The 24,755-nt window shown below is 52.3% G+C and overlaps 7 protein-coding genes across 7 annotated transcripts; 3 read left to right on the top strand and 4 right to left on the bottom strand.

The window, feature by feature from the left end:
• Positions 1–124: 124 nt before the first annotated feature.
• MAA_05940 (Primosome PriB/single-strand DNA-binding protein) lies at positions 125–719 on the bottom strand (the record flags this gene model as incomplete). Its single annotated transcript, XM_007823938.1, has 3 exons — positions 125–174; positions 230–318; positions 445–719. 3 exons carry the CDS (start codon positions 717–719, stop codon positions 125–127), a joined length of 414 nt encoding a protein of 137 aa, XP_007822129.1.
• Positions 720–2,351: 1,632 nt separating this feature from the next.
• Positions 2,352–4,094, top strand: MAA_05941 (a-pheromone receptor PreA; the record flags this gene model as incomplete). Its single annotated transcript, XM_007823939.1, has 3 exons — positions 2,352–2,982; positions 3,055–3,556; positions 3,623–4,094. The coding sequence occupies 3 exons, from the start codon at positions 2,352–2,354 to the stop codon at positions 4,092–4,094; spliced, it is 1,605 nt and encodes a 534-aa protein (XP_007822130.1).
• A 666-nt stretch (positions 4,095–4,760) lies between these two features.
• MAA_05942 (uncharacterized protein) lies at positions 4,761–8,353 on the bottom strand (the record flags this gene model as incomplete). Its single annotated transcript, XM_007823940.1, has 2 exons — positions 4,761–7,960; positions 8,023–8,353. 2 exons carry the CDS (start codon positions 8,351–8,353, stop codon positions 4,761–4,763), a joined length of 3,531 nt encoding a protein of 1,176 aa, XP_007822131.1.
• Positions 8,354–13,662: 5,309 nt separating this feature from the next.
• On the bottom strand, positions 13,663–15,271 carry MAA_05943 (uncharacterized protein; the record flags this gene model as incomplete). The annotated part of the gene is made up of 2 exons (XM_007823941.1): positions 13,663–14,689; positions 14,784–15,271. 2 exons carry the CDS (start codon positions 15,269–15,271, stop codon positions 13,663–13,665), a joined length of 1,515 nt encoding a protein of 504 aa, XP_007822132.1.
• Positions 15,272–17,623: 2,352 nt separating this feature from the next.
• Positions 17,624–19,464, top strand: MAA_05944 (Golgin subfamily A member 7/ERF4; the record flags this gene model as incomplete). Its single annotated transcript, XM_007823942.1, has 2 exons — positions 17,624–19,294; positions 19,354–19,464. The coding sequence occupies 2 exons, from the start codon at positions 17,624–17,626 to the stop codon at positions 19,462–19,464; spliced, it is 1,782 nt and encodes a 593-aa protein (XP_007822133.1).
• Positions 19,465–20,992: 1,528 nt separating this feature from the next.
• On the top strand, positions 20,993–23,651 carry MAA_05946 (proteasome subunit alpha 7; the record flags this gene model as incomplete). The annotated part of the gene is made up of 7 exons (XM_007823944.2): positions 20,993–21,360; positions 21,437–21,821; positions 21,920–22,011; positions 22,545–22,616; positions 22,743–22,795; positions 22,867–23,254; positions 23,321–23,651. The coding sequence occupies 7 exons, from the start codon at positions 20,993–20,995 to the stop codon at positions 23,649–23,651; spliced, it is 1,689 nt and encodes a 562-aa protein (XP_007822135.2).
• A 248-nt stretch (positions 23,652–23,899) lies between these two features.
• Positions 23,900–24,148, bottom strand: MAA_05947 (CHY zinc finger; the record flags this gene model as incomplete). Its single annotated transcript, XM_007823945.1, has 1 exon — positions 23,900–24,148. One exon carries the CDS (start codon positions 24,146–24,148, stop codon positions 23,900–23,902), a length of 249 nt encoding a protein of 82 aa, XP_007822136.1.
• Positions 24,149–24,755: the final 607 nt, after the last annotated feature.

Raw genomic sequence — 24,755 nt, 5'->3', positions numbered from 1 at the left:
AATGAAATGGGGGAGATTATTCAGAGCGGAGAGGAGGGGTCTTGATGCGCAACGACCTTCATAAACCCCGTGTTGTATCCGCCGTACTTGGTTGGTGTTATCTTGTCATTCGAGTAGAATTTTTTTACTCGCTCTGGCCGGCGTTCTGGGGTCGCTTGAGAACTTCAATGCTGCCTGTAGTCACGAGTCAAAAGGGGAGTCTTGCGAAAAGGGGAACACCGATACGCACGCTGAACAATATTCAGGCCACTGCGAGTCTGGCCATTGGGGTCCTGGTATGTGCTGATCGTAGCATCACCCTCAACGTAAACCATGGCACTGTTTTGACATGGTTAGCAGGGCAAATCCTCCGACATGGCCCGGTACAGTGGCCGATCGGGCAAAGGTTTTCACCACAGTGAAAACGGCAGGATTGGACAAGGAAGCGCAGGCAAGGCGACGTACCCCTTGGGCAGACTCAGCAAAAAGTCCTTTCGGGGACCCTCAGCAAAGCTGGTAACACGGAACCAGCTGGTCTGGCGGTTGTCCTTGGGGCCAGTGTTGCTGGCGACAGCGTACTTGAGGATCTCGCGACCGCTGCTGGTGGGCTGGATCTCGGGGGTATCGGCAAGATTGCCAATGATGGAGATGCGGGCAACGGATCGCGGCGAGGAGGTGCTGAAGGAGCGGGCAGCGCCAGCAGAGGCGACGGTGGCACGACGGAGAAGGAAGGACGACATTGTGATTAATCGGCTATTTGGAGAGAGGCTCGAATTGGCGTGGCAATGGGCGATGGCGATGGCGGGCGAAGAGACTGTTCGAGGGTGGGATGGGGTGTGTGAGTGCGAAAGGGAAGCGAGCTTGGGTCTGCAGATGCTTGATATCAATTGATCGGCTGCGATTTGATGTCTGGAAGACATGAACGACCAAATGGCCCCTGCCCCTGCCCTGCCCTGCCCTCTCAGGGTGCTGCTGGTCATGCTCAAGTGGTGCGGCACTGCTGGTAACCAATCCGCAGCCGCCCTGGAGGAGGCAGAGCAGAAGCATGGACCACTTGAGGTGGCGGTCGCGTCAGACCGCGTCAAGTCCAAGCTCCATTAATAAGGTATCTAACGGGTATCGCGACGAGCTTTGATTGGCCGCCTTCTTGGATGCATAAAGTCACGAAATGATGGTCAATCTCGACGAATCGTGGGGTCTGCCGTCGGCCATCTGGAAGTCGGCCATTTATGCACTATGCACTCGAACAAAGATATGTCGACGGTTATTCTATACTCCCGACCAAGAGGAAACAAACAGCGCCGTTGCCTGATCTGTACAATTAAGCCCCAACAAGAAGCCTTTCTCTCCTGCAGAACTCGGCATCAGGAACAAAACCCGTCCTCCTTATCCTGTTTCCACATTCTATATTTGGCCAAAGGGGTTCAAGATGCTCCCGTCCATTTAATCTCCAGGGCACCTACAAGGCGCCTCTGTTCTCGCCATTCCCGGCGCGACGGTAAATAGCTTCCGCCATGCGCGAACAGATTCCAGCTCTGGCCCAATGGGATCCGTACCGCCCATCTGCCGAGACTACGTCGTAGTAGTACGTAAGTTACAACCGATCTCTTGCAGATGTTCTCTTCAAGCCGTGTTCTGCACAAACCAGACACCAGACATGTCAACGTGCGCGTTCCTGTTCGCCGCATCGCAGCCACGGTGGGTCTCCCCGTCTCTTCCAGGGGACGTGGCTTCCCGATTTGGGTGTCAATAGACTCACGTCAATAGCCTCAGCTCTACTCGGCATGGCAGGCAAACTTCGACAACAGCCATTGTAAGCTAGAGAATCTTACATCGGGTACTCCCGTTGCTTGAGATGACAGCCACGGCCTTGAGGTATCTGAGGCAAATGTGCAGCTTGCTTCCTTTTTTTTATTTTTGGTGGTGAAACTCTTGCCGTGATATTTGTTTGTATCCTCGTCATGGCCCGGCTGTGTTACTCTATGTCACAATAAAGCCACTATGGGTTGAATCGTGTCTTGTCACTTGCAAAGTTGTATCTTTGTATTGGCTCAATAAGGAAGTTGAATCCTAGACATGCGTCCTACTGTCATCATGTATTCAATACTCTTTTGTCTTTTTGTCTCCTCATTGCCAATTGTCGGGACTCTATAAGACTCCCCCTTCCGCAGGCAGTGATACAATAGGTAGAATGTCTAACTTTTGTGTACGGCTAGTCACAGAAGGAGAGGGAGCTTGGTGAAATCACACAGTCAACTTCGGGCCTCCTTCCATCTCGTCCTTTTTGCGTTGGGATAAGCCGCGAGCTGCTCTTCGTTGTATTCTTCCTCGTGATACCAAGCCCAATCCACCACTTCTCAACAACTCCAGACATGGAGACATCACCACTTCATCTTCTCCAGGCTCGCGGCCCAGTCACCGTCGTAGCAAGTGCTCCGACGTTCCCTCCCTACACTTCTCCGGGCTTGACTGCCAACCTAGTTTGTCGAGTCTTGCTCGCCGTTGTGGCCAACTTGGTTTGCCTCGTTCCCCTTCGCCTGCTGTACCGCAACGGCGAGCTTGCCGCAGTAGTGTTTATCCTGAATATCCAGATTAAGAACCTCGAGACCATCATAAACGCACTCATCTGGCGCAACGACGACATCATGTCATGGTGGGCTGGCTACGGCTGGTGTGATTTCGACGCCTACATCCACAACATCAGCATCGGGCTTTTTGTTACCTGTCTGCTGGCCATTATGCGCAACCTGGCGCAACAAGTTGGTTTGATGAGAGCCAATGCGCTTACAACGAGAGAGAGACGTCGCCGCAATTTGATCCAGGCGCTCATCATCTTCCCCTTTCCCATCCTCCAGCTCGCATTGACTTGGCCACTTACAGCCCAGCGCTATTTGGTTGGCACGCTGATGGGTTGCAACTGGATACCGCATCCCTCTTGGCCATTTCTTATCTTCTTTGTTTTGCCGCCTCCAATCTTTGCCTTGATTACCACGGGATATGCTAGTAAGTGCCTCGCCGAGTGCCTCGTGAAGACGTGAGCTAACATATACATCCTCTTCTCCTCTCCCCTTCTAGTTCTTATTTACAAGAGATTTCGACAAGTTCACAAGACGACCGAAACGGCTCTCTGCGGCAACCGCATTGCACAGCAGAGGAGCCAGCGAACAAGAAGAAAGCTCTATCTCATGGTCATTTCAATTCTCGTTCCGTTTCTCCCCATAGTCATTGCACTGTCCGTACTCAACATTATGGACATGCGTGGCATTAAGCCATACAGCTACGATCAAGTTCATAACCATGCTTCCCCATTCCCATGGAACACAATCATTTTCTTTCCTTCAAGTGAGATCAGTTGGACCTACATGAACAACTGCTACATCCCAATTGCCACCGCCATTCCTATTTTTGTCTTTTTCGGTCTCACCAAGGATGCCATCAACGACTACCGGCAGGTTTTCCTCTTCTTTGGCTTCGGTGCCATCTTTCCAGGTCTACACAACGAGTATGATCCCGACAGAACCGTGACTACAAGCGGAGGCTCCTTTGGATCTGGCCGCCTTCAGCAAACGCTGACTAGGTAATATTCCCAGGCTTTTGTTTGTTTTCTCACCGTGATCTCTCTGCTAACACCAACACTACACAGCGTGCCATCAAAGGCCGAGATTCCCACCTCGTCCAATCCGTCCAGCCAGACCGTGCCCCTTGGAATCGAAGGTTCGTTGAGTCACGAGCCGAGACAACCAGGTCCGCATTGCTCCATGGAGGTTGAGCCAGCCACTCAACCTACCAGGCTCCCTGGTAATAATCCCTTCCTATTCCGTACTCGCCATACCACTACTGTACCGCCATCTCTACGACGATGCTTCCAGGTGAAGAAAAGCCAGCAAAGTGCTGAGATTGTATCACATCTGGGTCCAGTTCATTCAAGTTCGCCTTTGACGAAAACCCGTCATGGACCAGGTCTGTCCGAAGCTAATGTTCAGACGACAGTTTGGTGTGGGGATGGAGGCGAGTCCGGCCCATTTGAGTCTGTCCGGATTGTCAGGAAGGCAGCACCTAGGAGTGTCCACGTTCAAACAGCGGTGTCACGAAAGACCGAAACTATCACAAACTAACATGATGCGATTCATGCGACGGATGGGCGGTCTTGCAAGACGGCGCGCGGTTGAAGGAGGATCTTGCTTTTGGGCTGTATTTTAGCTAGATGCCGCGAACCAAGACGAATGGCGAATACACAAATATTTTCATGTTGTAAAATTGGCCAAATACTTGAAAAGTCAATTAATTGAGTACCAAGGAATTAACATTGTCATATATTATCAGAGAAGGCCCATCCACGCGGGCCGCGAAGCAGACGGTAAAAAACTCCGGTTCTATGCCATGTACCCCCAATCATGCCACCTCTATGTAGTTACCGATTCACTGGACACGGTAAGAGGATGTATAGTCCTTTTACATCATGTCTAGTCGTCACACTCCTGCGCGCACTGGCTGCCCTGGCTTGTCCGTCTCAGAATCCCACCCATTACGCCATGGTATCAAACAATTTTGCAAATTCGTTCAAATCCATGACAACAAAAGATCAGAAATAAACAATCAAAGAATCAAGAGCAACTTTTGATTAGTACTTGCGCGTTTTCGACACCCAAAAGGACTACTGTTTTGTTCTCCGTATGAAATCGTCAAAGTCAAGACTGTCGTTGTGGTGTTTGGATAGAAAATGGAAGGAGTCAATGAGACATGCAGCCATTCCTGCCTTGTTTCCTGCATGTGACCACTGACTAGCGAGCGCCTTTCTGCATTTTCCGCATGGCCTCTCTGTGAGCGTCAAGCATGTCTCCGTTTCGCATCCGCTCGTCAAATGCACGGTCTGCATGTTCTCTCTCACGTTTTTGCGATTCTCTGCGCTGTGCTTCTGCCTCTTTCTGTCCCATGAGAACGCTCCGTTGCATTTCGATGTTGCGCTGCACTTCTGCCTCTCGGCCGCCGCCCAGTAAAGTCGATGGCCCGAACGGCGTTTCACGTCCTGAAGGCATTATAATCGGTGTTCCTGAACGGAGTTCCTGCTGTACAGATTGTCGGAAACTGGCCAGCTGAGCCTCTCGCACGGCCTGTGTGGGAAGAGTAGATACTCTCCTGGGTTGGTGAGAGTTGAATACGATGCTTTCAGAGCTCTCAAATCCAGATGTGGGCCGTGACGGCGCCTTTATGGATTGGGATGGCGAACGTGACAAGGACATCAAGCTGCTTTGGCGCATGATCTCCTTCCGTTGACTTAAAGGAACATCGTCAGGATCGGCCACGTTGAAGGCAGCAGCATACGTAGGATAGTTGAAAAGCGAGCCGGCGTCGCTGCCAGGTCCCTGGTGTGCGAATATAGGCTCTGGCGTGCTTGACAACAGGCTTCCCTGAGACTTGCTTCGAAGGAACATTTCACGTTGTCCAATGAGGGTTTGGGGACTCGAGTACGAAACTACACCTGACGTTGGATTTCGTCCCAGTACTGTCGCCGGAGAACCGTCTAGTACGATTGCTGACGAGTTGTTCGAAGCTGGCTGTTGCTTCTCAGATGCTTCATCCCGGACAATGGGCGAGTCTACCGCCTGAAGAGAGTTCTCCTCAGCGATTGGCATGAAGTTGGACGTCGAATGTCGAGGGCCAGAGGACTTTCGAAGAAGCGCTGCAGGCGCTATGACAGGCGATAATGGCGTTCGCTGTTCGCCGGACGTTTCTAATCCTGTTGAAGATGAAGGCGTTACAAGACGTGTGGGTGGTGATAGGTCTTGTTTTGAGGAACGCTTGGCTAGGTGAGTATTGTTTCCCATGTCTGAAGCTTGAGATATTGATCGCCTCACGGCCGGTGCAGGAGTTCCATCCTTAGCTGTCTTCTGAAGCTCTGCAACATTGACCGGAGCAGCCTTCTCAGTACTGTTTTTTACCTCCTTTGTTCTTCCAAGAGTAACTTGCAGTGCATCAGGTTCAGGACACTCGGCATTGCTCAAGTGCTTCGCCCACTCATTAGTTCTATAAGACATGGCGGCTTTCGAAAGCGGCCTAGGCAAGCGATCCTTGGTCAAGCTCGCGGGAGTAGAAGAAGCGGTTGCAACGGACTTAGCTCGTTCCGAGGCTTCGGGAGGAGTCAAGTCGGCGCATGGTTCACCACCCAGTTGCACAGTCTTGTCTTCTGACGTTGGCAATGTATCTCTAAGCTCAGTGGTGGTATCTTCATTTGGCTCACTGATGCCAACGACCGGGCTAGAGGTTGCGGTCGAAGTTGGGCCAGACCTTGTTTTTGGTTTCGTCGACTTGACACTATGTCGTATTGTGTCGCCTTTTTTGCCAAGCTGAGCATCAATCTCAATGCTCCGTCTATTCGTTTCATCACCCTCGTGGATATTGCGCAGTTCATCATCACCGGTTATTGAATGAAGATTTCCTCCGCTGACGCTTTCATCGTCAATAGTAGCTGCCAAGGATCCTCCTTCATTCTCAGGTCTGCGAGTCTTCTCCAAAAAAAGTTCCTCAGTGCTCTCACCCGCATCGGAGGCCACGTCGCCTCCTACACCTCCTGTACGGCCAGATCTCTGAGAAAAGCTTCGAAGGAGTGTCACAGATCCTTGAGATAGCCTCTTTACGAGCGACCTGTGCTTCAACGGCTCAGCAGCGGTCGCCTCCACGTCATCAGCAAAAGTGGCAATCGAAGATCGGTCTCCCTCGGACGCAGAATCAGCTGCTTCAGGGACAGTGAATGGCAATGAAATCACCTCAGGCACCTCCGTCATAGTGTGAGCCTGGGGGCGGCGCTTGCCAGCCGTGGTTTCCTTTGAGTGCCACTTCCCGTCTGTGGGCACATTTGCTTCCAAACTTGAAGGCGCCTTTTCATCCAGCCGTTCTGCCTCAATATCCGTCGTCGAGTCAGGGACGTCATCAGCAGCGACCCGAACAGTAATTTTTCCTTCGTCGGTGTCTTCATTGGCCATTAATCCGTCCATTCCGTTTCTCGATGAGTCCGACTCCGACATGTCTGCCATTTCGATGACCTCGCCAGAAGTGCGTTGCTTAGATTCAACATAACTGGGCCGGAGTTTCTTTTCGCTTCCCACATCTCCATAGTCAGTTGCACGAGAGTCGGTGATGCTGTGGCTCATGCCATCTCCGTATGCTCGTTCCCATTGACGCCGTTCCCGAGCATTCAGGTCTTCAATATGGCGTCCGACATTTTCTTCCTCATGTTCCAAATTGCGTTGATCCTCAGCGCGCTCAGCGGCCCTCTTTTCTCTCTTCTCACGGACAATTCTCCACAGTTTGATCTGCGAAATTATGCCAACTAAGAAAATGATTATCACAGCTGCTGTCTCAACCCGGATGCCCTTCGTCACAGGATAGGTATCCGCGCCAAGGGGGAACAGGTTGTCGTTAATGTCCCACACATAGGCCCAGAATTCTTTGAGGCCAGCCCGGCTGAAGCAATCGATACCTAAAACAGTGATTGTAGCACCTCCGAAGGATATCATGAAGATAAGGGCCCAGTCCCGTGTCCATCGGCTGAAGTAGAACGCAAAGCCAGCGATTGTAAAGACTGCAATGAATATGGCTTTGGAGGCAACTGCGTGCAACAGTCCACCGGGAACCAAACAAAGAAGCCACATACTAATGCAAAATCCACCCAAGGCACACCCAAATCCTTCGGTAAGTTCCTTGAAAAACATTGCTGCGGCGCCAATAGCGCAACCTGACATGACCACAGCAACAACGTACCCGCCTTGCAATGCGTTACTGACGGGAACATTCATAACGTATACGATTAACACTGATACGCCAAGCGCCGTCATATACGCAGTGGAAAAGAAGGTGTGGATCCATCTGTTCTTTATTCCAACCAGTGTGTAAATCACGCCGGTTACGAGCATAATGACTCCTGCGACTCCCCAGCCGGGAGTGAGTCGGGGTGGCAGTGGTAGCTGACCATTAGGTATCGTTGCTGGTTGGAAGAGTTAGCTTTCAGGGGAGAACTATCCAGTCATACCACACGAATTCTCATACCGTTAAAGAATGTGGCATTGTCCAAGGGTCCGTCAGTGGCAATGGTGAGCGGCAGAGTACTCGTCGGACGGTTTGTCGAAGTTGGCGCGTCGGTGATGGTGCCACTCAATGTCGATGAAAGCGACTCTCCTCCTCTTTCTTTTGGGTCCTTCCCATCATTGTCTATTTGAGCAGAATTGGTCCCTTTCGGTGCCGATGAAGATGAGGTCGGTATAGTCGTAGGTGTCGGATTGTCGTCCCTCTTGACAACATCAAAACTCTGCGAAACTGCACTCTGGACGATCAAAGCCAAACACAGAAAAGCCCACAGGCGCGCTGTTTTAGGGAGCATGGTTTAGTCGAGGTTACCAAGATTGTCAGAGACCGAGACGGGATAGATTTTGCCGGGCAATGCTCAGAGCGGCTTATATGAGCCTGTGAAGCATGATCGAGAGTCCCAGGCACAATTGTGGAAAGGAGGGGACAAGGAGTTGAGGTCCAAAGTGAAAAGAAAGCAATGAAAAACTCGGCAAGTCCTTGGCTAAAGGAAAGAAGAAACGATTGGTTACTACACCCTGAGGGTTGTATATGTTGCTAACAGGAAGACGATATGCTCTGCGAACAGCTGGTAGGAGGAAGAGACTGGTCCATGAAACAGTCGACGACGACGAGCGAGAAGGCAAAATACGAATACTAGTGAAAACCTGCTGTTTAGGTCGAAGGGAAAAAGTAAAGAGCACTCGGCAATCTTGCAACGAATAAGCAAAGGTTATGGGTGCATAAACACGACCGATACGCCAAAGAAAGACAGAGGAGAGAACTGGATGTTGGCTATAGGCTGGGCGACCAGCTTTTCTCAGACCCATGGCCATCCCCAGAAGACAAATCAGTTGCTCTATTGCCGGATCTAGGACTGCATTGGCGTCATCCAAGCGTCAGGACGAACAACTGAAAGTGAAAACGACCCCGGTTCAAACGGGCGAGTGGTCAGAGACACAAGGCGATAGCATCCGGCCGCAGGTTGTAGGGCCAATTTCCCAGCTGGGGTTCCAGTGGAGTTCACCATGTGGATGACGGGCATGAGCATAGACGGTGGTAGGACAAGCACTCGACAGAGCGGGCGGAGCATCTCATTTGTCCACATGCTAATGCTCCTCACTCGCAGGTTACACAATGATGGAAAGCTCACGGTGGTTCGTTCCCATATTGCGGGATTGGCATGATATTGAAAGACTTTGTTCGTTCGGTATGAGGGGGGAAGGCTCTCACAAGAAACGCCTGCTTCTCTACGGAGCACCAAGCACTTCATCGCTCGTACCAGACGCTTGCTCTACACCCACGGCTTCTAAATCGATACTATACCCCAACTAGCGACGTCGTCCACTTGCCAGGCCAGTCCCGATCGGCGGAGACAGGGGCAGTTCCTAAAAAGCAGCTGGCCCTGTACAATACATACAAACCATCAGTTGTATGTACATATATGTAAGTAGTATGTACGGAGTAGTACGGAGTAGTACGGAGTACCGTCAAGTCGGCAGAGGGTGGAGTCCTTTGGTATCCCCATACAATGGGCCATGTTGGCAGTCCGCCGGGCTGGACCGATGTGTGGTAATATCCATCTACGGCTTCAGCAGCAGGGATGCCAGGGAAGACACTACCGGAGGGCCGACAAATAGCCCATGTAGCTGTTCTTTTATGGATTGGTCCTAACCTGCCGGGCTGCCCACCACTCAACCACTTGAGCGCTCATGGTCGCTAGCTCAGGTACAAGCGTACGCGCCAAGTTGCGCCACGCATTTCTACCTTGCGGTCAGTGTGACATCCATTCCGGAAAGGAGGGTTTTATTAGCTGAATCGAAAGGCGACCAAGGACGCCTTGGTGGCGCGGTGTGACTGGACAATGGTTGCTGGTTTGGTCACAGCCTCGCAGCGAGCGATGAAATGAAGGCATCAACGGTTCCCGCAAGATGGGCATCAAACACATGAACAAACACCTGGCCTGCTTCACGCATGTGTTGCAGAGTAACAATATGTCAGATGTGGTTGTTCCATGTCTGTCTCAGTTGGCAAATCCCCGCGACGCAGTCAGATCTTCTCGTTTCAATCAATCACAGTGTACGGAATAGTAGTGAAGCAGCAACGACAAACTCCCCTCCTGCTCCATTTATATGCACCAAGTACGGAGTACAATGCGGAGTACATGTACGGAGTGCGGCCTGGTTTTGGAGTATCATGCATCTGAGTTCTCTCGGACAAGCCGTTTGAGATCTCCGAGTCCGGGCTCATAGGCACTCAGTTGCCAGTTGGCTCGTGGCCAGCAAAACCAGATGTGACGGCACGTACTCCATTGCGCACAACTCGAAAAAGAAGCGTTACATTGGTCTACAGCCCAGAGCATCGAGAGCAGTATTCAGGACATGTTTGCTCAGAGGTTCGCTGTCAAGAAAAACTAATACATCACGAGTATGCTCTAACAATGACACATTTCTGGTCATGCAGAAGACTTACAACGGCAGAAACGGAAAAGCACTATCCATCCGAGTCGTGTCTATTAGTCTGAAGGCAGGGGTATGTTGCCGGCGTGGTGGTAGTACTAGTACTTTCTTTTATCATGACCCCTGTCAACATCCCTTTCATCAGGTAGCCAACAGCCCTCAATGATCCTTTGACGTTCTCGCCTCAGCCTCAACCCTGGCAATGTTATGCGTGTAGCAGATGGCCGCTCTGGCCGGATCACGGTCTGTCTACTCGCGGCAGTGTCCCCCTTAATTTGTCACCAGCTGTAGCTTTTGCAGTTCCGGAACCAACAGTCTGGAGTCAGCTGCTCGCCAGTGGTGTGTTGCGGTTAGCCTCTCTATGGATTTGCGGCATGTGTGGCAACAGACACATCCCAGTCAAGAAGGAGAAGAAGAAGGAGAAGAAACTAATACTAGAAATTGATGTGGACGGCTGAGTGAGATAACGCAGGCAACTAGCAGAAAGGTTCGTACAATTCAAAGCAGCTCTCCACTTACAACGAATACTAACTATTGTATATCTGCACGCCGTGCCACTCAGTCCATGCTCTTTACAATGCAATTACGGAGTACTACTAATACAAGCGTAGCTGCTTACACTTTTGCCAGATTTGTACGCGACAAGACTGGCTCGAAGTTTGACAACTCATCAAACATGCACACCGCCGCCTCGTAAGCCGGACGCATTTTTGGGGCTGGCGTACGGAGTATTACACAGGTGAAGGCGCCCGCCTGTCCAACTCCGGCGCTTTGCATTGGAGAAACAGGAAAATTTACACGTCCGCGAAATTAAAGAGGGAATTTTGGCTTTGTGGGATAGGAATAGCATTCTCTTGGCTCTGGGGTGCTTATGCCATCCATCCATTGAGAGATGGCGACAGGCCACGGCTCGCGCGCCACATCCCTGTTCATAGAAGTTGGCAGTGATACGGAGTAGAACCATCCCAAGATACGACTACTACTGGTCCCGTCCGGCTTCCCGATCGAACTCATCAATCATGGCCCATGGGTGCGCATGACACCCGGAGGTCCCGCGCAACCAGGCTCAGGACGCCGTTAGTGGCTTCTGTACGGAACACCCATCAACGGCAACGCGTTGTTAAATTAAAACGACCCACCTGAGAATGCGCTACGAGACGATCCCACGCTAGATGTCCTTCAGCTGGCTTGGTCCCGATCGACGATGGTAGCCGACGACATGGGAGCCTACGGCCAGCGCATATCGTCTTGCATAATACTACTCTGTACGGAGACGGGATACATGAACCTACGAGGTTTCGATCCAAGGTGAAGATATCGCCTCGGCTTCACCGTGGCTGTGTACCTAGAATCGCTATTATCGTTGTCGGTACGGAGGATTGCGCTGACGGGTTGTCGTGCATGTGTGCTTTTGTCATACGCACGAAAACATCTTTTGGTCGCACAAATAATCAAGTGATGCGGTATAGATGTGCCTCAGCAGCTAATTATTTCAGTGCCATGCTCTAGGCTACGATTGTGTTACAAACCGCATGATAGAGTTTGAGCTACCTACTATACTGATGGCTCGGAGGGACTTGAAAAAGGCACACGATGGTTGTCAGCATCCCGAATACCCTGAGTGAGGCTGGCCATAATATCCAGCCCGTCGGGAGGTTCCATCAGAGTGAACTTTTGTTGCCAGCCAATGTGCTTGCGTAGCAGCCCAGCACCATCCCAAGCCCTTGGTCATGCGAGCCGTCCAAGTCAGTCATTTGGGACCAAGGGGGCCACAGAGCTAGCCGAGAGGAATTTCTACTCCGTATCCGACCGCGAGGAAAGAGAGAAATTATGAGAATCCTTGGTGCCCGAACCTCGTCTGGCCAACACATTGGCATCGCGTTCAAGACTCGTGCGCCCGCACTCGCTCTACCTGGGACGCCAGCCAGGCAAATCGCAAGGCCACGTTTTCTAGCAATACTATGCAATGCGTGTCTCGGACAGCTGTCACGATCGTTGTCCTATGTACTCCATATTTCCTGTTCTGATTTTTTCCCTTGGAATAAAATGGCTCCATTTACATACTACCTACTTAGGTAGTCATCAACCTGGGCGTCGTTGTTCGCGACCGGCTGCACGAGCTTCACGTGCGCCATTGCACAAAGGTCAAGCCTGCGATCACGGCAGGCGTTCAATCGTCTTGCGAGTGGCGGTCTTGAGCGAAGGACCAAGTTACTAGTAGCCCGGAGCGACACTGTGATGATGCAAGTCTAGAACAGAACACAGAAGAGAACTCTGCATATGCCCATGCTCCGTACAATGCGATGCGTACACCTGGCAGATTCCGCGCACAGGGTAGCCACGAAATGTCACAAAGGACGTGGCGAGTCTCGGCGACCAAGTGTGCAGCACATACATAGTTACTCTGTGGTCTCGGGCAAAAAATGGCTTTTATTTTTTTCTTTTTTGGCCCGTCGCCAAGGGCATACGCAGCAGTATGCGTTGATAATGGGCATAAGTACATATCATAGCATCACATATCATATGCAGGCGACGAAATGCAGGGGCCGCAAATACATACATACGCCACAACTATCAGGAACCACAGTCTGTGCTTCTTTAGGCGGCGCTCTCGACACGCGAGAGTCAGGGTAGCTTTCTTCAACTAGCGGGGCAATTTCAGTGGCCTTCTCAGTCATTAGCAATTCACTGATATACTACGGAGTACTCCGTAGGTCATGAAGGGTTGGGCAATTTGCATGATTCCATTTCATCATTCATTTGAACGGGCCGGTTCTCGAACCAAGAGAATGTCTTAGCCTTGGTGAAGACACGCGAGATTACGGATGTAGACGACGAATTAGAATGTTTATTTCCTGTCTATCATATATTGCAGCCAAGCTGCCAATACGACGTAAGACGTTGAAAAATTTTCTCATTCTCCCAGTGAGTAAAACACTCCGTCACTCCAATATCGTTTCCGGTGGTATCATGATTTGCTCTCCCAATAATGTCGCATGTATCCCGTGGTCTGCCGGGATAACAGAATTCGCCAATAAAACAAAAAAGAACAAAGAGAGAAGAAAGGAAAAAAAAAACACATTAGAGACCCTCATTATGTGAGTAGGCGGGCATTATGCCATGTCATTTAGGCCCTGCCCAATGTGTGAATGAAAGTGAGCACTTTTCATCTCTTCATGACACGAGGCGGTACTCTGTCGCCGTTATATCTGGGTGACGACTGTTTGGCGCTCCTCGTCGTGCGGCCCGGTTTCTCAGCAATGCGGGCCCTTTTGTTGAGATTAATCAAAGCAATGAGAGAACGAAGTGGTAGTGTGATGACCTGGAGAATGGTGTTGAAGGGAAACAGGACAATGGCAACAAGCGAATCGGTTACTCGGACCAGGGCATTCTTGGACCTGCTGTTCTGAGCTGCCACTGCGGCAAGGGCAATTGCATCGTCGACTCGTGAATCGAGCGCCTGGAACCGAGAATCCGTCTGGTACTGAAGCACGGTCGCCTTCTTTTCATATCTACGGACTGCTCGGTTGAGCGCGTCGAGTTCCGGTTGGATGGCATTGCGCACATCCCGCGCCATATTGGCCGTTTCTTCTGCCTGCACGGGGTCGAGTCCGTCGCTATTCTGTCGAACAAATTCGTCGGCCAGGGATCGTGCTTCCAGTCTGCTTAGTCGCTCAATCATGTCTTCGATCTGTGCACCTGCCTGTGTCGGCGAGGCAAAAGGGTTCCCATGAATGACTCTTTGCAGGTGAAGAGTTCTCGACTGCACGAGCTTAAGCGCATGCGAAAAGGCCCGCAGCTCAGAAATAAGGAGGAAGATGGTGAGGTTATAGTTTGAGACAAGTCCTTCAGATGGTCGACTGAGTTGTGCCCTGATGTAGTGGAGTATATATGCGCTCAGAGGGGGTAATAGAAAGCACGAGATGAGGGCTAGCACCTCGTGCATATACAGTTCTCGAAGAGCTGCTTGCTGCTGCGGTGTCGTGCCGCCATCTTTTCCCCTTTTACTCTGCGCTGCCGTCGATGGCCCATTTGGCTTTGGTGGTTCCTCTTCTTCGGGGACATTGTCCAGATTGGTAGTTTTGCTAGTGGCGTCGGCAGAAGCGTGATGGCGATCGTCATCTGCCTCCACAGCGGTTTGCGTATGCGCCTCTTGCTGTATGCGAACCTGTTGCGCTGCATGATACCAGGCCCTGACAAGAGAACAATATAGTCAGCACTCGCAATTGTGTCCAGGTTGAACCCCCGCCTTTCACCAATGGGCGCGTGTTTGTACTCATGACGTACCATGGCTGCGTCACGGACCAGTGAAGGAACACACCCGACAAGCCCAACAACAGGACGTCTGTGATGACGGCGTGGCCATTTTTAAACAAGGCCCCCGCGATGGCTGGCAGCAAAGCAAAGGCCAGCGATAGCGACGCCAGCGACGACGATTCTGGACTGGGCAGTTCTTGACTGGTCTGAGCTCTGGGATTGAGTATATCGCGTGCCTCGCTGAGGCTGTAGTCGGAGAAGTTGGAGCTCCGACGGGGCAGGCCTGGGGACATGCCATCGAAGGACGCCTCGGATCGACTCGTATGAGACTTTCGTCGTAACGACGGGCCGTCGTCCGTGGTCTTGGCACGGCGGATGACATGTCCGGGAGGGGCATTGCCAGCATTGATGCCCGTGGCGAACCCTGTCGACTTGGTGGTGTTGATGCCGTTGGAGGCGGCTGCGGGTCGTTTGGGCGGCTGCGGCGCCGGCGACGTCGGCGGATTGTCATCGGGCATTGTCGCGCTCGTTTCTGACTTGCTCGTGTAAAAGAAGGAGTAGGCGGTGGCAGGAACATGGGCCGGGGCGAAAAGCAAGAGACGCGAGGTCTCGACTATCCCAAGGCTGAAGGAAGGGAGAGGGACCGGACGGATGTTGTGCAGTCAGCAGTCAGCCCGCGTCGGCGTCGGCGTCGGGGTTGACTTGGTCCAGCGGCTCGCACATGCAGGCATAGGCATGGACCAGTCAACCGTTGACGTCTTGAGCTGTCAAGCCCACCAGTTGACATTTCTTGTAGAGTCAAGTGCCAACCCGACCAAGTACTTTAGGCAAGGTCGACGGATGCGTGTCCCAGAAGGGCAACCGGACTTGGCATCTACTTAGGCATCTGCTCCGAACTTAGAAGTAGGCATCTGCACATGTGCACATCTGCGCATCTGGACCCAGCCAGACCCCGCCGCGCTCCAGTGCTCCAGTGCTCCAGTGCTCCGCTTGCCTTTGAACAGCCAGCCACGGCCAGCCGAGCTCGCCAACTGCGTGGACGCCTGCTTGCCGGCCTGCCGAGCGAGGGTTGTAGAATCTGGGGTAGATGCGTGGTCCCTTCCCTTTTCGTTACCTGTTGGGATGGCAGACGAAGCCACAGCATCGCCTCATCCGGAAGGAGTAGTTGCTACATTTGAGACGAGAGTTTGGTTGGGCGAGGCAGGGTGGACTCCGAACATGATGTAAAGTCTGGTGCCAATTCCCTTTGCCCAATGACCTGGTGATCCAACATGTAAAGCATCTGCTGCTGGTTCCGACCTCAGGTGGCCTATGATTGGGACGGGAGAAGGGCATCTGGAACCAGCAGACAGACAGCAGCCAGGCAGCTTTTGCGACGGCATGTTCCTCCCGGTCGGCGATCTTGAAGCTGGCGCATCTGCAAGTAATATTTCATGGTAGCACAACTGCTACCCTATAATTTGTGTGGATCAAGTTGGGCATCCAGCTCCCTCTACTCCGTACTCCGTACTGCTGATTCGGACTAATGGCGTCACTGCATGAATTACATCACACCGGGCTATAGCGTCGTTTTTTCCCCCTACACCCTCGCCTCGTCTGATCGGATTAGTCCATACCAAGGGAGGCTGGGCGCGGTCAGACTTGTCGTGACGCGCGCAAAACCGTCATACTTGGAACGGAAACCGGGACGCTGTCAACCCGGTGCAGACCAAGGTAGAGCACGGGGTAAAGAGACGGGGGAGAAAACAAGAAGAAGAAAACAAGAACACAGGTCACAGTTATGGTATTGCTGATTTTGCCATTCATTGGACCGGTCCCTGTATGCTCGTGCCAGGAACCCCGGTCACGACGGCAGCAGAAACAAACTCGAACCACAATTTGCAAGATACGCTCCGACTCCGTACTCGGTACACAGACGTCTCTTTTTTTTGCCTCTGAAATTGGACTTGTTGGATTCGCCTTGTTCAATTGGCCCGGATCATGCGGATCACGGAGGTGGTTCAACTTCGAAGCAGCTGAATAGTACAACTCGTGTCGCCGACTGTCAAGGCTCGACGCAGACGATGGATGACTGAACCAACCACCAACCGGCTCGGAGCCAGCCGACCCTGTTGGAAAAAATAGAACAATTTGCACCGGTGGCGATGTTGTTGCCAAAACGCCGCGACGGGGCCATTGGGGGCTTGGAACATTGAAGGGGGTGCCGTGGTTGAAATGGTGGACAATGCCCATGATTCAAAATCTCGCCCAACGCCCACTACTAGCTAGCGTGTTTGTTTTTATTTTTGCTGTTTCGACTGGCGACTTTTCTTCCCCTGCCTCATACTCGTGCTCTTTGTCGCCGGGCCGTTGCGCGTGGGAGGACGAGTTCGTCGAGCGAGCAATCCGATGGTGGCTGTCCTCGTGGATGCAACCCAGCCATCAATTACTATTGACTAGTCCCGAGCCCATCCAGGCCCTGGCGCGTATTGAGCCATCACGGGCCTGGCATCTTTTGAACCGCCCTCGCATTGTCTCACCACACACACTCTGTCCATGACATTGCCCTCGGCTTTGCGCTGAGATTTGGAACTGATATTTGGCGCTGATGCCGGCGTTGGCGCGCGGGGCCTGAAGCCTGAAGCCTGAAGCCGAAAGCCTCCAGAGCCAGAACACTAAACATTGAAGCCTCAGTGCTGCGACGGGCGGCATCGACGCTGTTGTCGCGCTGAGCGGACCGGACCACAGCGGTCGAGTCCACAGCAGTAGTGGGAGCGCCAGCGGTGGCAGCGGTGACAACAGCAGTCTGGTGGCCACTTGACGGTGCATGTGGCCCGGGGCCGTCTGGCACGCCTCAAGCGCTCAAGTGCTGTCGACACTTCCTCCTCCGCATGTCCCCCGTCTTCTGGCCGTTCTGGCGGCGAAAACCTCGTTCCCAACTGCCGGACGAACACACCACCACCACCGCCAACCCCAATATCCCGATTGGCCCTCTCGACACGTCTGCCGCATCATCAACACATCCGCCTCGCGAGCTTGAACTTCACGTGCGTGGAGACACAGCCCAAGCACCACCGCCAGCACCGCCTTCTCGCTTTGCCGCAACCACCAGCGGCTCCAGGCCAGCGCCTTCCCTCATCACCCCTGAGCGCCCTGAGCACCCTGAGCACCTTGAGCACCCTGAGCACCGCCGTCCAGGTCGTCGCCGTGCCGATCCAGACTCCCGCATCACGACGCCGAACCCATTCCCGCCATCCTCCTCCCCAACACAGACGCCCGCCCGAGACAAGCCGGCCAACCGTCGCCTAAAGGCCCCTTCCCAGCAACCTGCCTATCCTCTGGCTTCACTCGACCGCCCCGCAGAGCCTGCTGCCGCAGCCGTGGCAGCCTTGAGCCCGCCGCAGCCCTCCGTGCATGGCCAGGTCTATAAGCCGAGCCTGGTACAGTCACCGTTTCGCCCTCGCACCAACAAGGCGACAACCGATCCTGCTCACCGACTTCGGCGGCTTCCCGCGGCGCGCCTCTGGAATCCAACCAACTCTACGCCCCGGCTTCCCCAGCCCCGAAAGCGCCGACCCTCGTCACCGCCCATTCCCGCATTGCCTCTGAAGCACCCTGCGCTCGACAGATCCCTGGATATACGTGACCCCGTCACCACCGGTGCTGGCGACTACCCGCTCCTGACCTTGTCCGAACAACGGCGGTCGAGGTATTCACAGTCTACGCCGGTGAGTTTTCAACTTGAACTCGGCGAAACGAGCGACCACAGAATCAGTCTTCCGCGGTCTGTTCGAGCATCGTACGAGGGAAAACGTTCCGTGCACCGCACATCAACGCACTTGGAAGCAACAGCGGAACAACAAGTCGACGACCAACACGCCCAAGAAGCTTCTGTTGCCTACCTCTCAGCAAAGAGTAAAGGCAAGCAGAAGGCAACCATGGCGCCAGAGAGTGAGTATGCTAGGAGGCCATATTCCAAGGATCTCGAGCGGGGTCCGGATGTCATGGACCATCGAGCCTCCAATATTTCAAACGGCGAAGGCATTGGATCTGCCCTCTCTTCGTCCAACTCCTCAATTATGGGAGACGATGTACAACCAGACGCCGGTGAGGAATGGGGGCCCCAGCATCCATGCTTCCCTCATCTGAACCCGCATGTTCCTCTCGACTCGGTCGAGTATGCGACTACGCGAATAATTCGTGTCAAGAGAGATTGGCTTGTGGCTGGTGACCTGGCCCCGACGTTTTCCAACCTATACCCCGAAATCCTGGACCCAGCTGGCGTTTCCGAGCAAGAGTTTAGACGGGTTATTGAAAAGCTGAATGGAGAGCTGATACCTATATTCGACCCCTTCACGTTTCGAAACATGCTCGACAGCGTCCTGGGACTCGTGACTGGCTGGTTGTGGGATGACTTTGGCCTGACGGCTGCTAAATCACGGCTGCATAATCTCGAGAAGTGGATTGAGAAGTGGAATCAAGAGATGGAAAAGACCATGGCATCTGAGGAGGGCATTATTCCACCAAAGTTGATTTCGCTTCGACAGACAGGGTACATGACTGTGAGTGTGATACATGCCGTCATCAGTCCCAGCTATTATTTTCTGACAACTTGTTCCAGCTTGACATACAGATACCGGATCCCGAGATTGCTCCAGCACCAAGTACCATCGGCGCGGGCGAATCGCAGACTGCCTTACCGATGGAGCCAGCTCCTGCTATCACCGCTTGATGACCTGGGCTGTATACATAATTGACGTGAGCGCCACCGGAGAGACCACCACTGGCACACTGCCCGCCTTGCCTGTTTTATCAATACCAAACGACGACAAGATGTTTGGGCCGCACAGCTGCGTGGATAAAAAAGACGGGGTTATTTGAGTTTTTACCTGCCAACTGCGTATATTTTGTTTAATGTTTTTTTTTAGAATATTGATACCACCCGCATGTACGAATATTAGCAAGGCGCTGCTGAGAGGGACAGGTGATGTTAAACTTTTATCTATCTACATCTGTAGACGGTTGCCGCATGGCATGGTTGGCCCCTAGCATCGTTTAGTGACGACGTTTGATACGTCGACAATTCTATGATTGGCCATGGAAGCCAAGCCTGTAAATCTCATCTTGAACGCAGGGGAAGCTTTTTCAAAAAGGGTGAAAGATGTGATGCCAAATAATACCATTCGTTTCAGCCCGGCAGCCCGGACAAGTGAGTCCGACATTGAGCATGGCAAGAAACGAGACACTCGGTCATTGTCCCGCTTCTGCGTCGGCGCCATGATGGAGCACAGCGACGTTGCGCTGCACTGAGAAACGGACGAGTGATGTATGGAGCTGTCAAAAGACTACTTTGTGCAGCCCTATAATTGCTTTTCCCTGCAGGCTTCACTGTGTCTCTAGCACGCGTCTGATTTGAGCAAGACAAATGGACTATATAGTGGCAACACAACCCGCGGAAATGATGACCAGCGGGCATAACGTCTTCCCAAACAGGAAGTTGGAATGTTGAGGCTTAGACCCGCTCTTATATCCGTGCCTCTCAAACGACATCGGAGCCCATGTTGCTCGCTAAACTAGTTGTACTGCTAGTTTGAGGGCATTGTTTTTCAATAAATCGGCACGATGTGTCTCTTGCAATCTTGAACGGATGGCCCCAGCCGTGTTTTACGTTACTATCCCTACTCCCCATTGTCCTTCCCTTGCCAGCGGAGAATGAATTATGGTTGAAGTAGACGGAGGTCATGCCGTCGGCGAGGCCCCAGCACCGATAAAAGCCGTGAGATGGGCGAAGAAGGCGGTTCGGCTCATCTTGGCGCAGTGGCTGCTGATCGGGTTCGGGGTGGCGTGTGTTGTTGGGTATTATTTTCCCGGTGAGCTCGCTCGGTTGAGGTGACGAGTAGGGACAGAAACTGATTGCGGTGTCGTGAGTAGGTGTTGCTGCCCATGGGGGAGTCATCAAGTCCGAGTATAGTGTTTTGTATGGTGCCGTGGCCTTCATTTTCTTGGTGAGTGGGCTGCAGTTGCCGCCGTCCAAGTTGCAGGCCAATGCGACGAATTGGAGGTTGCATGCCCTTGTCCAGGGGATAAGTTTTGTTGTGATTCCTTGTATTGTGCTTGGTATGGGCGTCTTCGTCTTGCTACACCCGCATCTATTCTGCCCGGGGGCCTTTGGCTGACACCGCGAAAAAGCCGTTATTCACATCTCTCTCGCAGCGGGGGCCCTTCAAAGTGGCACTCCGTCCGTTCCCGTCATCGTCGGCATGCTTACCACCGCGTGTATCCCGACGACTATTGCCTCCAACGTTGTCATGACGCGCTCGGCGGGTGGTGACGAGACTGCCGCCGTTGTCGAGGTCGTCCTGGGCAATGTCGTTGGCTCTTTCCTATCGCCAATTCTAATTTATGGATTCATGCCCCGAGGAGAGGAATTCGCCTCTTGGGCACCAGCGAACCCTGCGTCTTTGGGGCGCATGTATGCCGACGTGGCGAAGCAACTGTGTTTGAGTGTGGTGTTGCCGCTGGTAGTTGGACAGGTGGTCCGGTGGTGGAAGGAGGATGGAACAAAGAAGGCGTTGGATGTCTTGAAGCTGGGCAAGATTTCAGGACTTTGTCTCATATTATTGGTCTGGTGAGCCATGTCATTTTTTTGCCCTTTCTCATCTCACCAGATGCAAACAAGCAGCACTGGCTCACACTGAAGCCAGGACGACATTCTCGGGAGCTTTCCAAACCGGCGCTTTATTTAAAATATCCAAGCCATCCCTTCTATTCAACATATTTATGAATATAGCGCTTTACCTCATCTACACGGCGATATGCTTCTTCTCCGCGCGGCCGCCTGCTTTCTTGGCGGACTGGATAAACCCGCTGCTTGCGGAGTCTAAAGTTGCAGGACGACTGCCGCGCATGCTTCGTCGCGCTCTTGCGATTCGCAGAATGCCGCGGGAGCAGATGATTGCGGTGTGTTTCTGTGGCGCGGCCAAGACGACGAGCTTGGGCATTCCATTGGTGACGGCGATGTGGAATGCCTCGGATGACTTGACGAGGGCCTTTATTCAGATCCCTGTTTTGCTGTATACGATAGAGCAGGTATGGCGCTGGACCTTTTCCTTTCTCTTTCCAATTACCTCTCCTGGTTTTCATATGCGGGAAGGGTGTGAGGAGAGCCGGTTGCTAACATTTGCCAGGTTTTCATGGCGCAGATTCTTGTTTATGTTTTCAAGTGGTATATGAGGCGGAAGGCGAAGGGAGAGAGTCAGAGTAGCGATGTAAATAATTAGTAAGTGAGGTTTCGTATGATTCTTATGAAGTGAAGACTGGCGATAGCATGTTGCACGTCACAAGTTGCGGTATCTGCACATGATGTACTCCGTAGCGAGGAATTAATAGATTAGTATAGAATAAAATATTATACTTCGTACATGCGCTGGAAACAGCCCTCAAAGTGGTAGGAAAGGAGCATTTTTGGTCGCCAGGGGCTATAAATACTATCGCGGTTTTGTATTCATAAAACTTGCCTCGGGATCGGATGAATTGTGTTTGTCGTACAGTATCAAATAATCCAGATAGCCTTTAAGGCACTGTACATCGGGCGCCGGCATTCGTGTTAATCCGCCCACGGACCACCATGAGGGTAGCTCCTGCTAGTCACTCAGCCGCCAACAGGCTATCGTGGGTAGGCTGCAAGTCTGACGAAGCTCCCTCTGAACCTACTACATTCTCACTCCGGTGGACATCTTGCTACACTCAACACAACATCTTCTTTAGTCGGTCTTGCATCGATTTTTGGCATCTGAAATACGGGTCGCACAGTCATTTTGCAAAAACGCGACAATTGACCCGACCCTGCAACGATGGCTTCCGGTTACGACAGAGCTCTATCTGGTATGTTTATTCACCGGCCATTGCCTCACCTGTTAACTCGGCTAACCCTCATCTCTGTTTCCAGTCTTCAGGTTCGAATCACTCACCAACTGTATAAGCTATCGTTGTCATCTAACATTGCAATAGTCCGGACGGACACGTGTTCCAGGTCGAATATGCCGGTGAAGCTGTCAAGCGAGGTGCGTTTGGATGACAACGGGAGCAAGAGTCGCTCGTTCCAGAGTTCGCGGTAACTGATCTTTCGGAACAGGAACTTGTGCTGTTGGCGTCAAAGGAAAGGATGTGGTTGTCCTTGGATGCGAGAAGCGATCAGCTATGAAGCTGCAAGATACTCGGATTACCCCTTCCAAGATCCAGCTCTTGGACACCCACACTGCCCTGGCCTTTGCTGGCCTGAATGCCGATGCCCGAATCCTCGTTGACAAGGCTCGGTTAGAGGCCCAGTCCCACCGTCTGTCTGTGGAGGACCCCGTCACCATCGACTACATTACCAAGTATGTGGCGGGTGTGCAGCAGCGATACACTCAGGCTGGTGGTGTGCGGCCATTCGGCATCAGCACACTCGTTGTTGGTTTTGACCCTGGCAGCAAGGTCCCCAGATTGTATCAGACTGAGCCATCTGGTATTTACTCAGCATGGTACGCCCCCTGAATCCTGGCAACGATACCATGACCTGAATATGATTTTCTCACCATCCGATACAGGAAGGCGAATGCCATCGGCCGATCGAGCAAGACGGTTCGTGAGTTTCTCGAACGCAACTACAAAGATGATATGGACCGAGAGGCTACTATTCGGTTGGCGATAAAATCTCTCCTTGAGGTGGTGCAGACTGGCGCAAAGAACATTGAAATTGCTCTCATGGCTCCTGGCGCTACCATGGAGATCTTGCCGACCGACGAGATCGAGGGCTACGTGAAGGAGATTGAGCAGGAGAAGCAAGAAGAGGCTGCTAAGAAGAAGACCGGACGGACACCTGGAACAGGCAGTGCCGCGATTCTTACAAGAGGACAGGACGATTCTGCTGCTGAATAATGACAAACGTATGAAGACATCTAAACATGTGTAGAAGAAAGAGCTATCTGCTAGCGGCATTGCTATAGTTGACGCAACGCCATTGTATTAACATCTGCCCCGTCTGATATGATTGCCCTCCATCATCGTCTAGGTTTGTCCATATATGTGAAACAACCCAACCTAACCAACGCCGGAACTTTTGTTCACCGCTTAAAACCCATATCATGTCACTTGTAAAAGATAAAAGAGCTCCCAATCCGTCTAGCCTAGCCCAGCTTATCCGCATCATCATCAGGGTCGAACATGGTACGGTAATCCTTTTGTCTGACGCGCTCGTCCTTGAGCATCTTGTTGTTGACTCTTACGTCTTCGCTCTCCACGGATAGTGCAGCCTTCGGGGTTTTGGCGTCGATGACAAAGTGATTATCGCAATGCGGGCAGTACTCATCGCTCTCTTCGAACTCCTGCGTGTCCTTGCGGAAGCACTTCTTGCACTTCTTGCAGGCGAAGACCATTTCGAAACTCTGGAGGAGGGGGTGTTTTTCTTGCTCGCGGTGGCACTCGGCGCAGTCAAACCACTTGCGGCCTAGGTGTTACGTGAGTCAGCCGGCTTGTCTTTGGAATTTGCAGGAAACCGGCTCGGAAGATAGGCCCGGGGGAAAAGAGACGTACAGCATGGCGATCGGATCGAGACTTGTGCGTTGAGGACGTGTTTACTGGCTGGGGTTAGTGGACAGACTGAACTGGACTGGACTGGACTGGGGGGATGGCTTGCGCTGCTAACCACATGATTATTGGCCGTGTATGCCTTGCCTTTGGAGGAGTATAAAGTACTATGTATTGAGCTGATATGCTCGTGAGACTGGGAGGTTGGAGGTGCGATGGTTGCTGAATAAAGGCCTATAAATTTTGGCGGGGTTCGTTGGCGGATGATATGAAGTACAAGTGGGTGCTTATGCGTACCCGAAATCACCAGTAGTTTGATGATGTGTATGCTTACAAATGTGACGATACAATATCAGAATAGATGCTGACATTTATCATTGTATCTCTACTTGTTTACGTACCGGCTATTTGAGAAGAATCGGGCGAGAGATTTTCTCGCGATGAAACAGGTCGGGT

This window comes from Metarhizium robertsii (assembly GCF_000187425.2).
Source record: "Metarhizium robertsii ARSEF 23 chromosome Unknown MAA_Scf_2, whole genome shotgun sequence".
Classification (NCBI taxonomy): domain Eukaryota; kingdom Fungi; phylum Ascomycota; class Sordariomycetes; order Hypocreales; family Clavicipitaceae; genus Metarhizium; species Metarhizium robertsii.
Note: the sequence above shows the minus strand (reverse complement) of the source record. Positions and strands in the feature narration are given on the sequence as shown.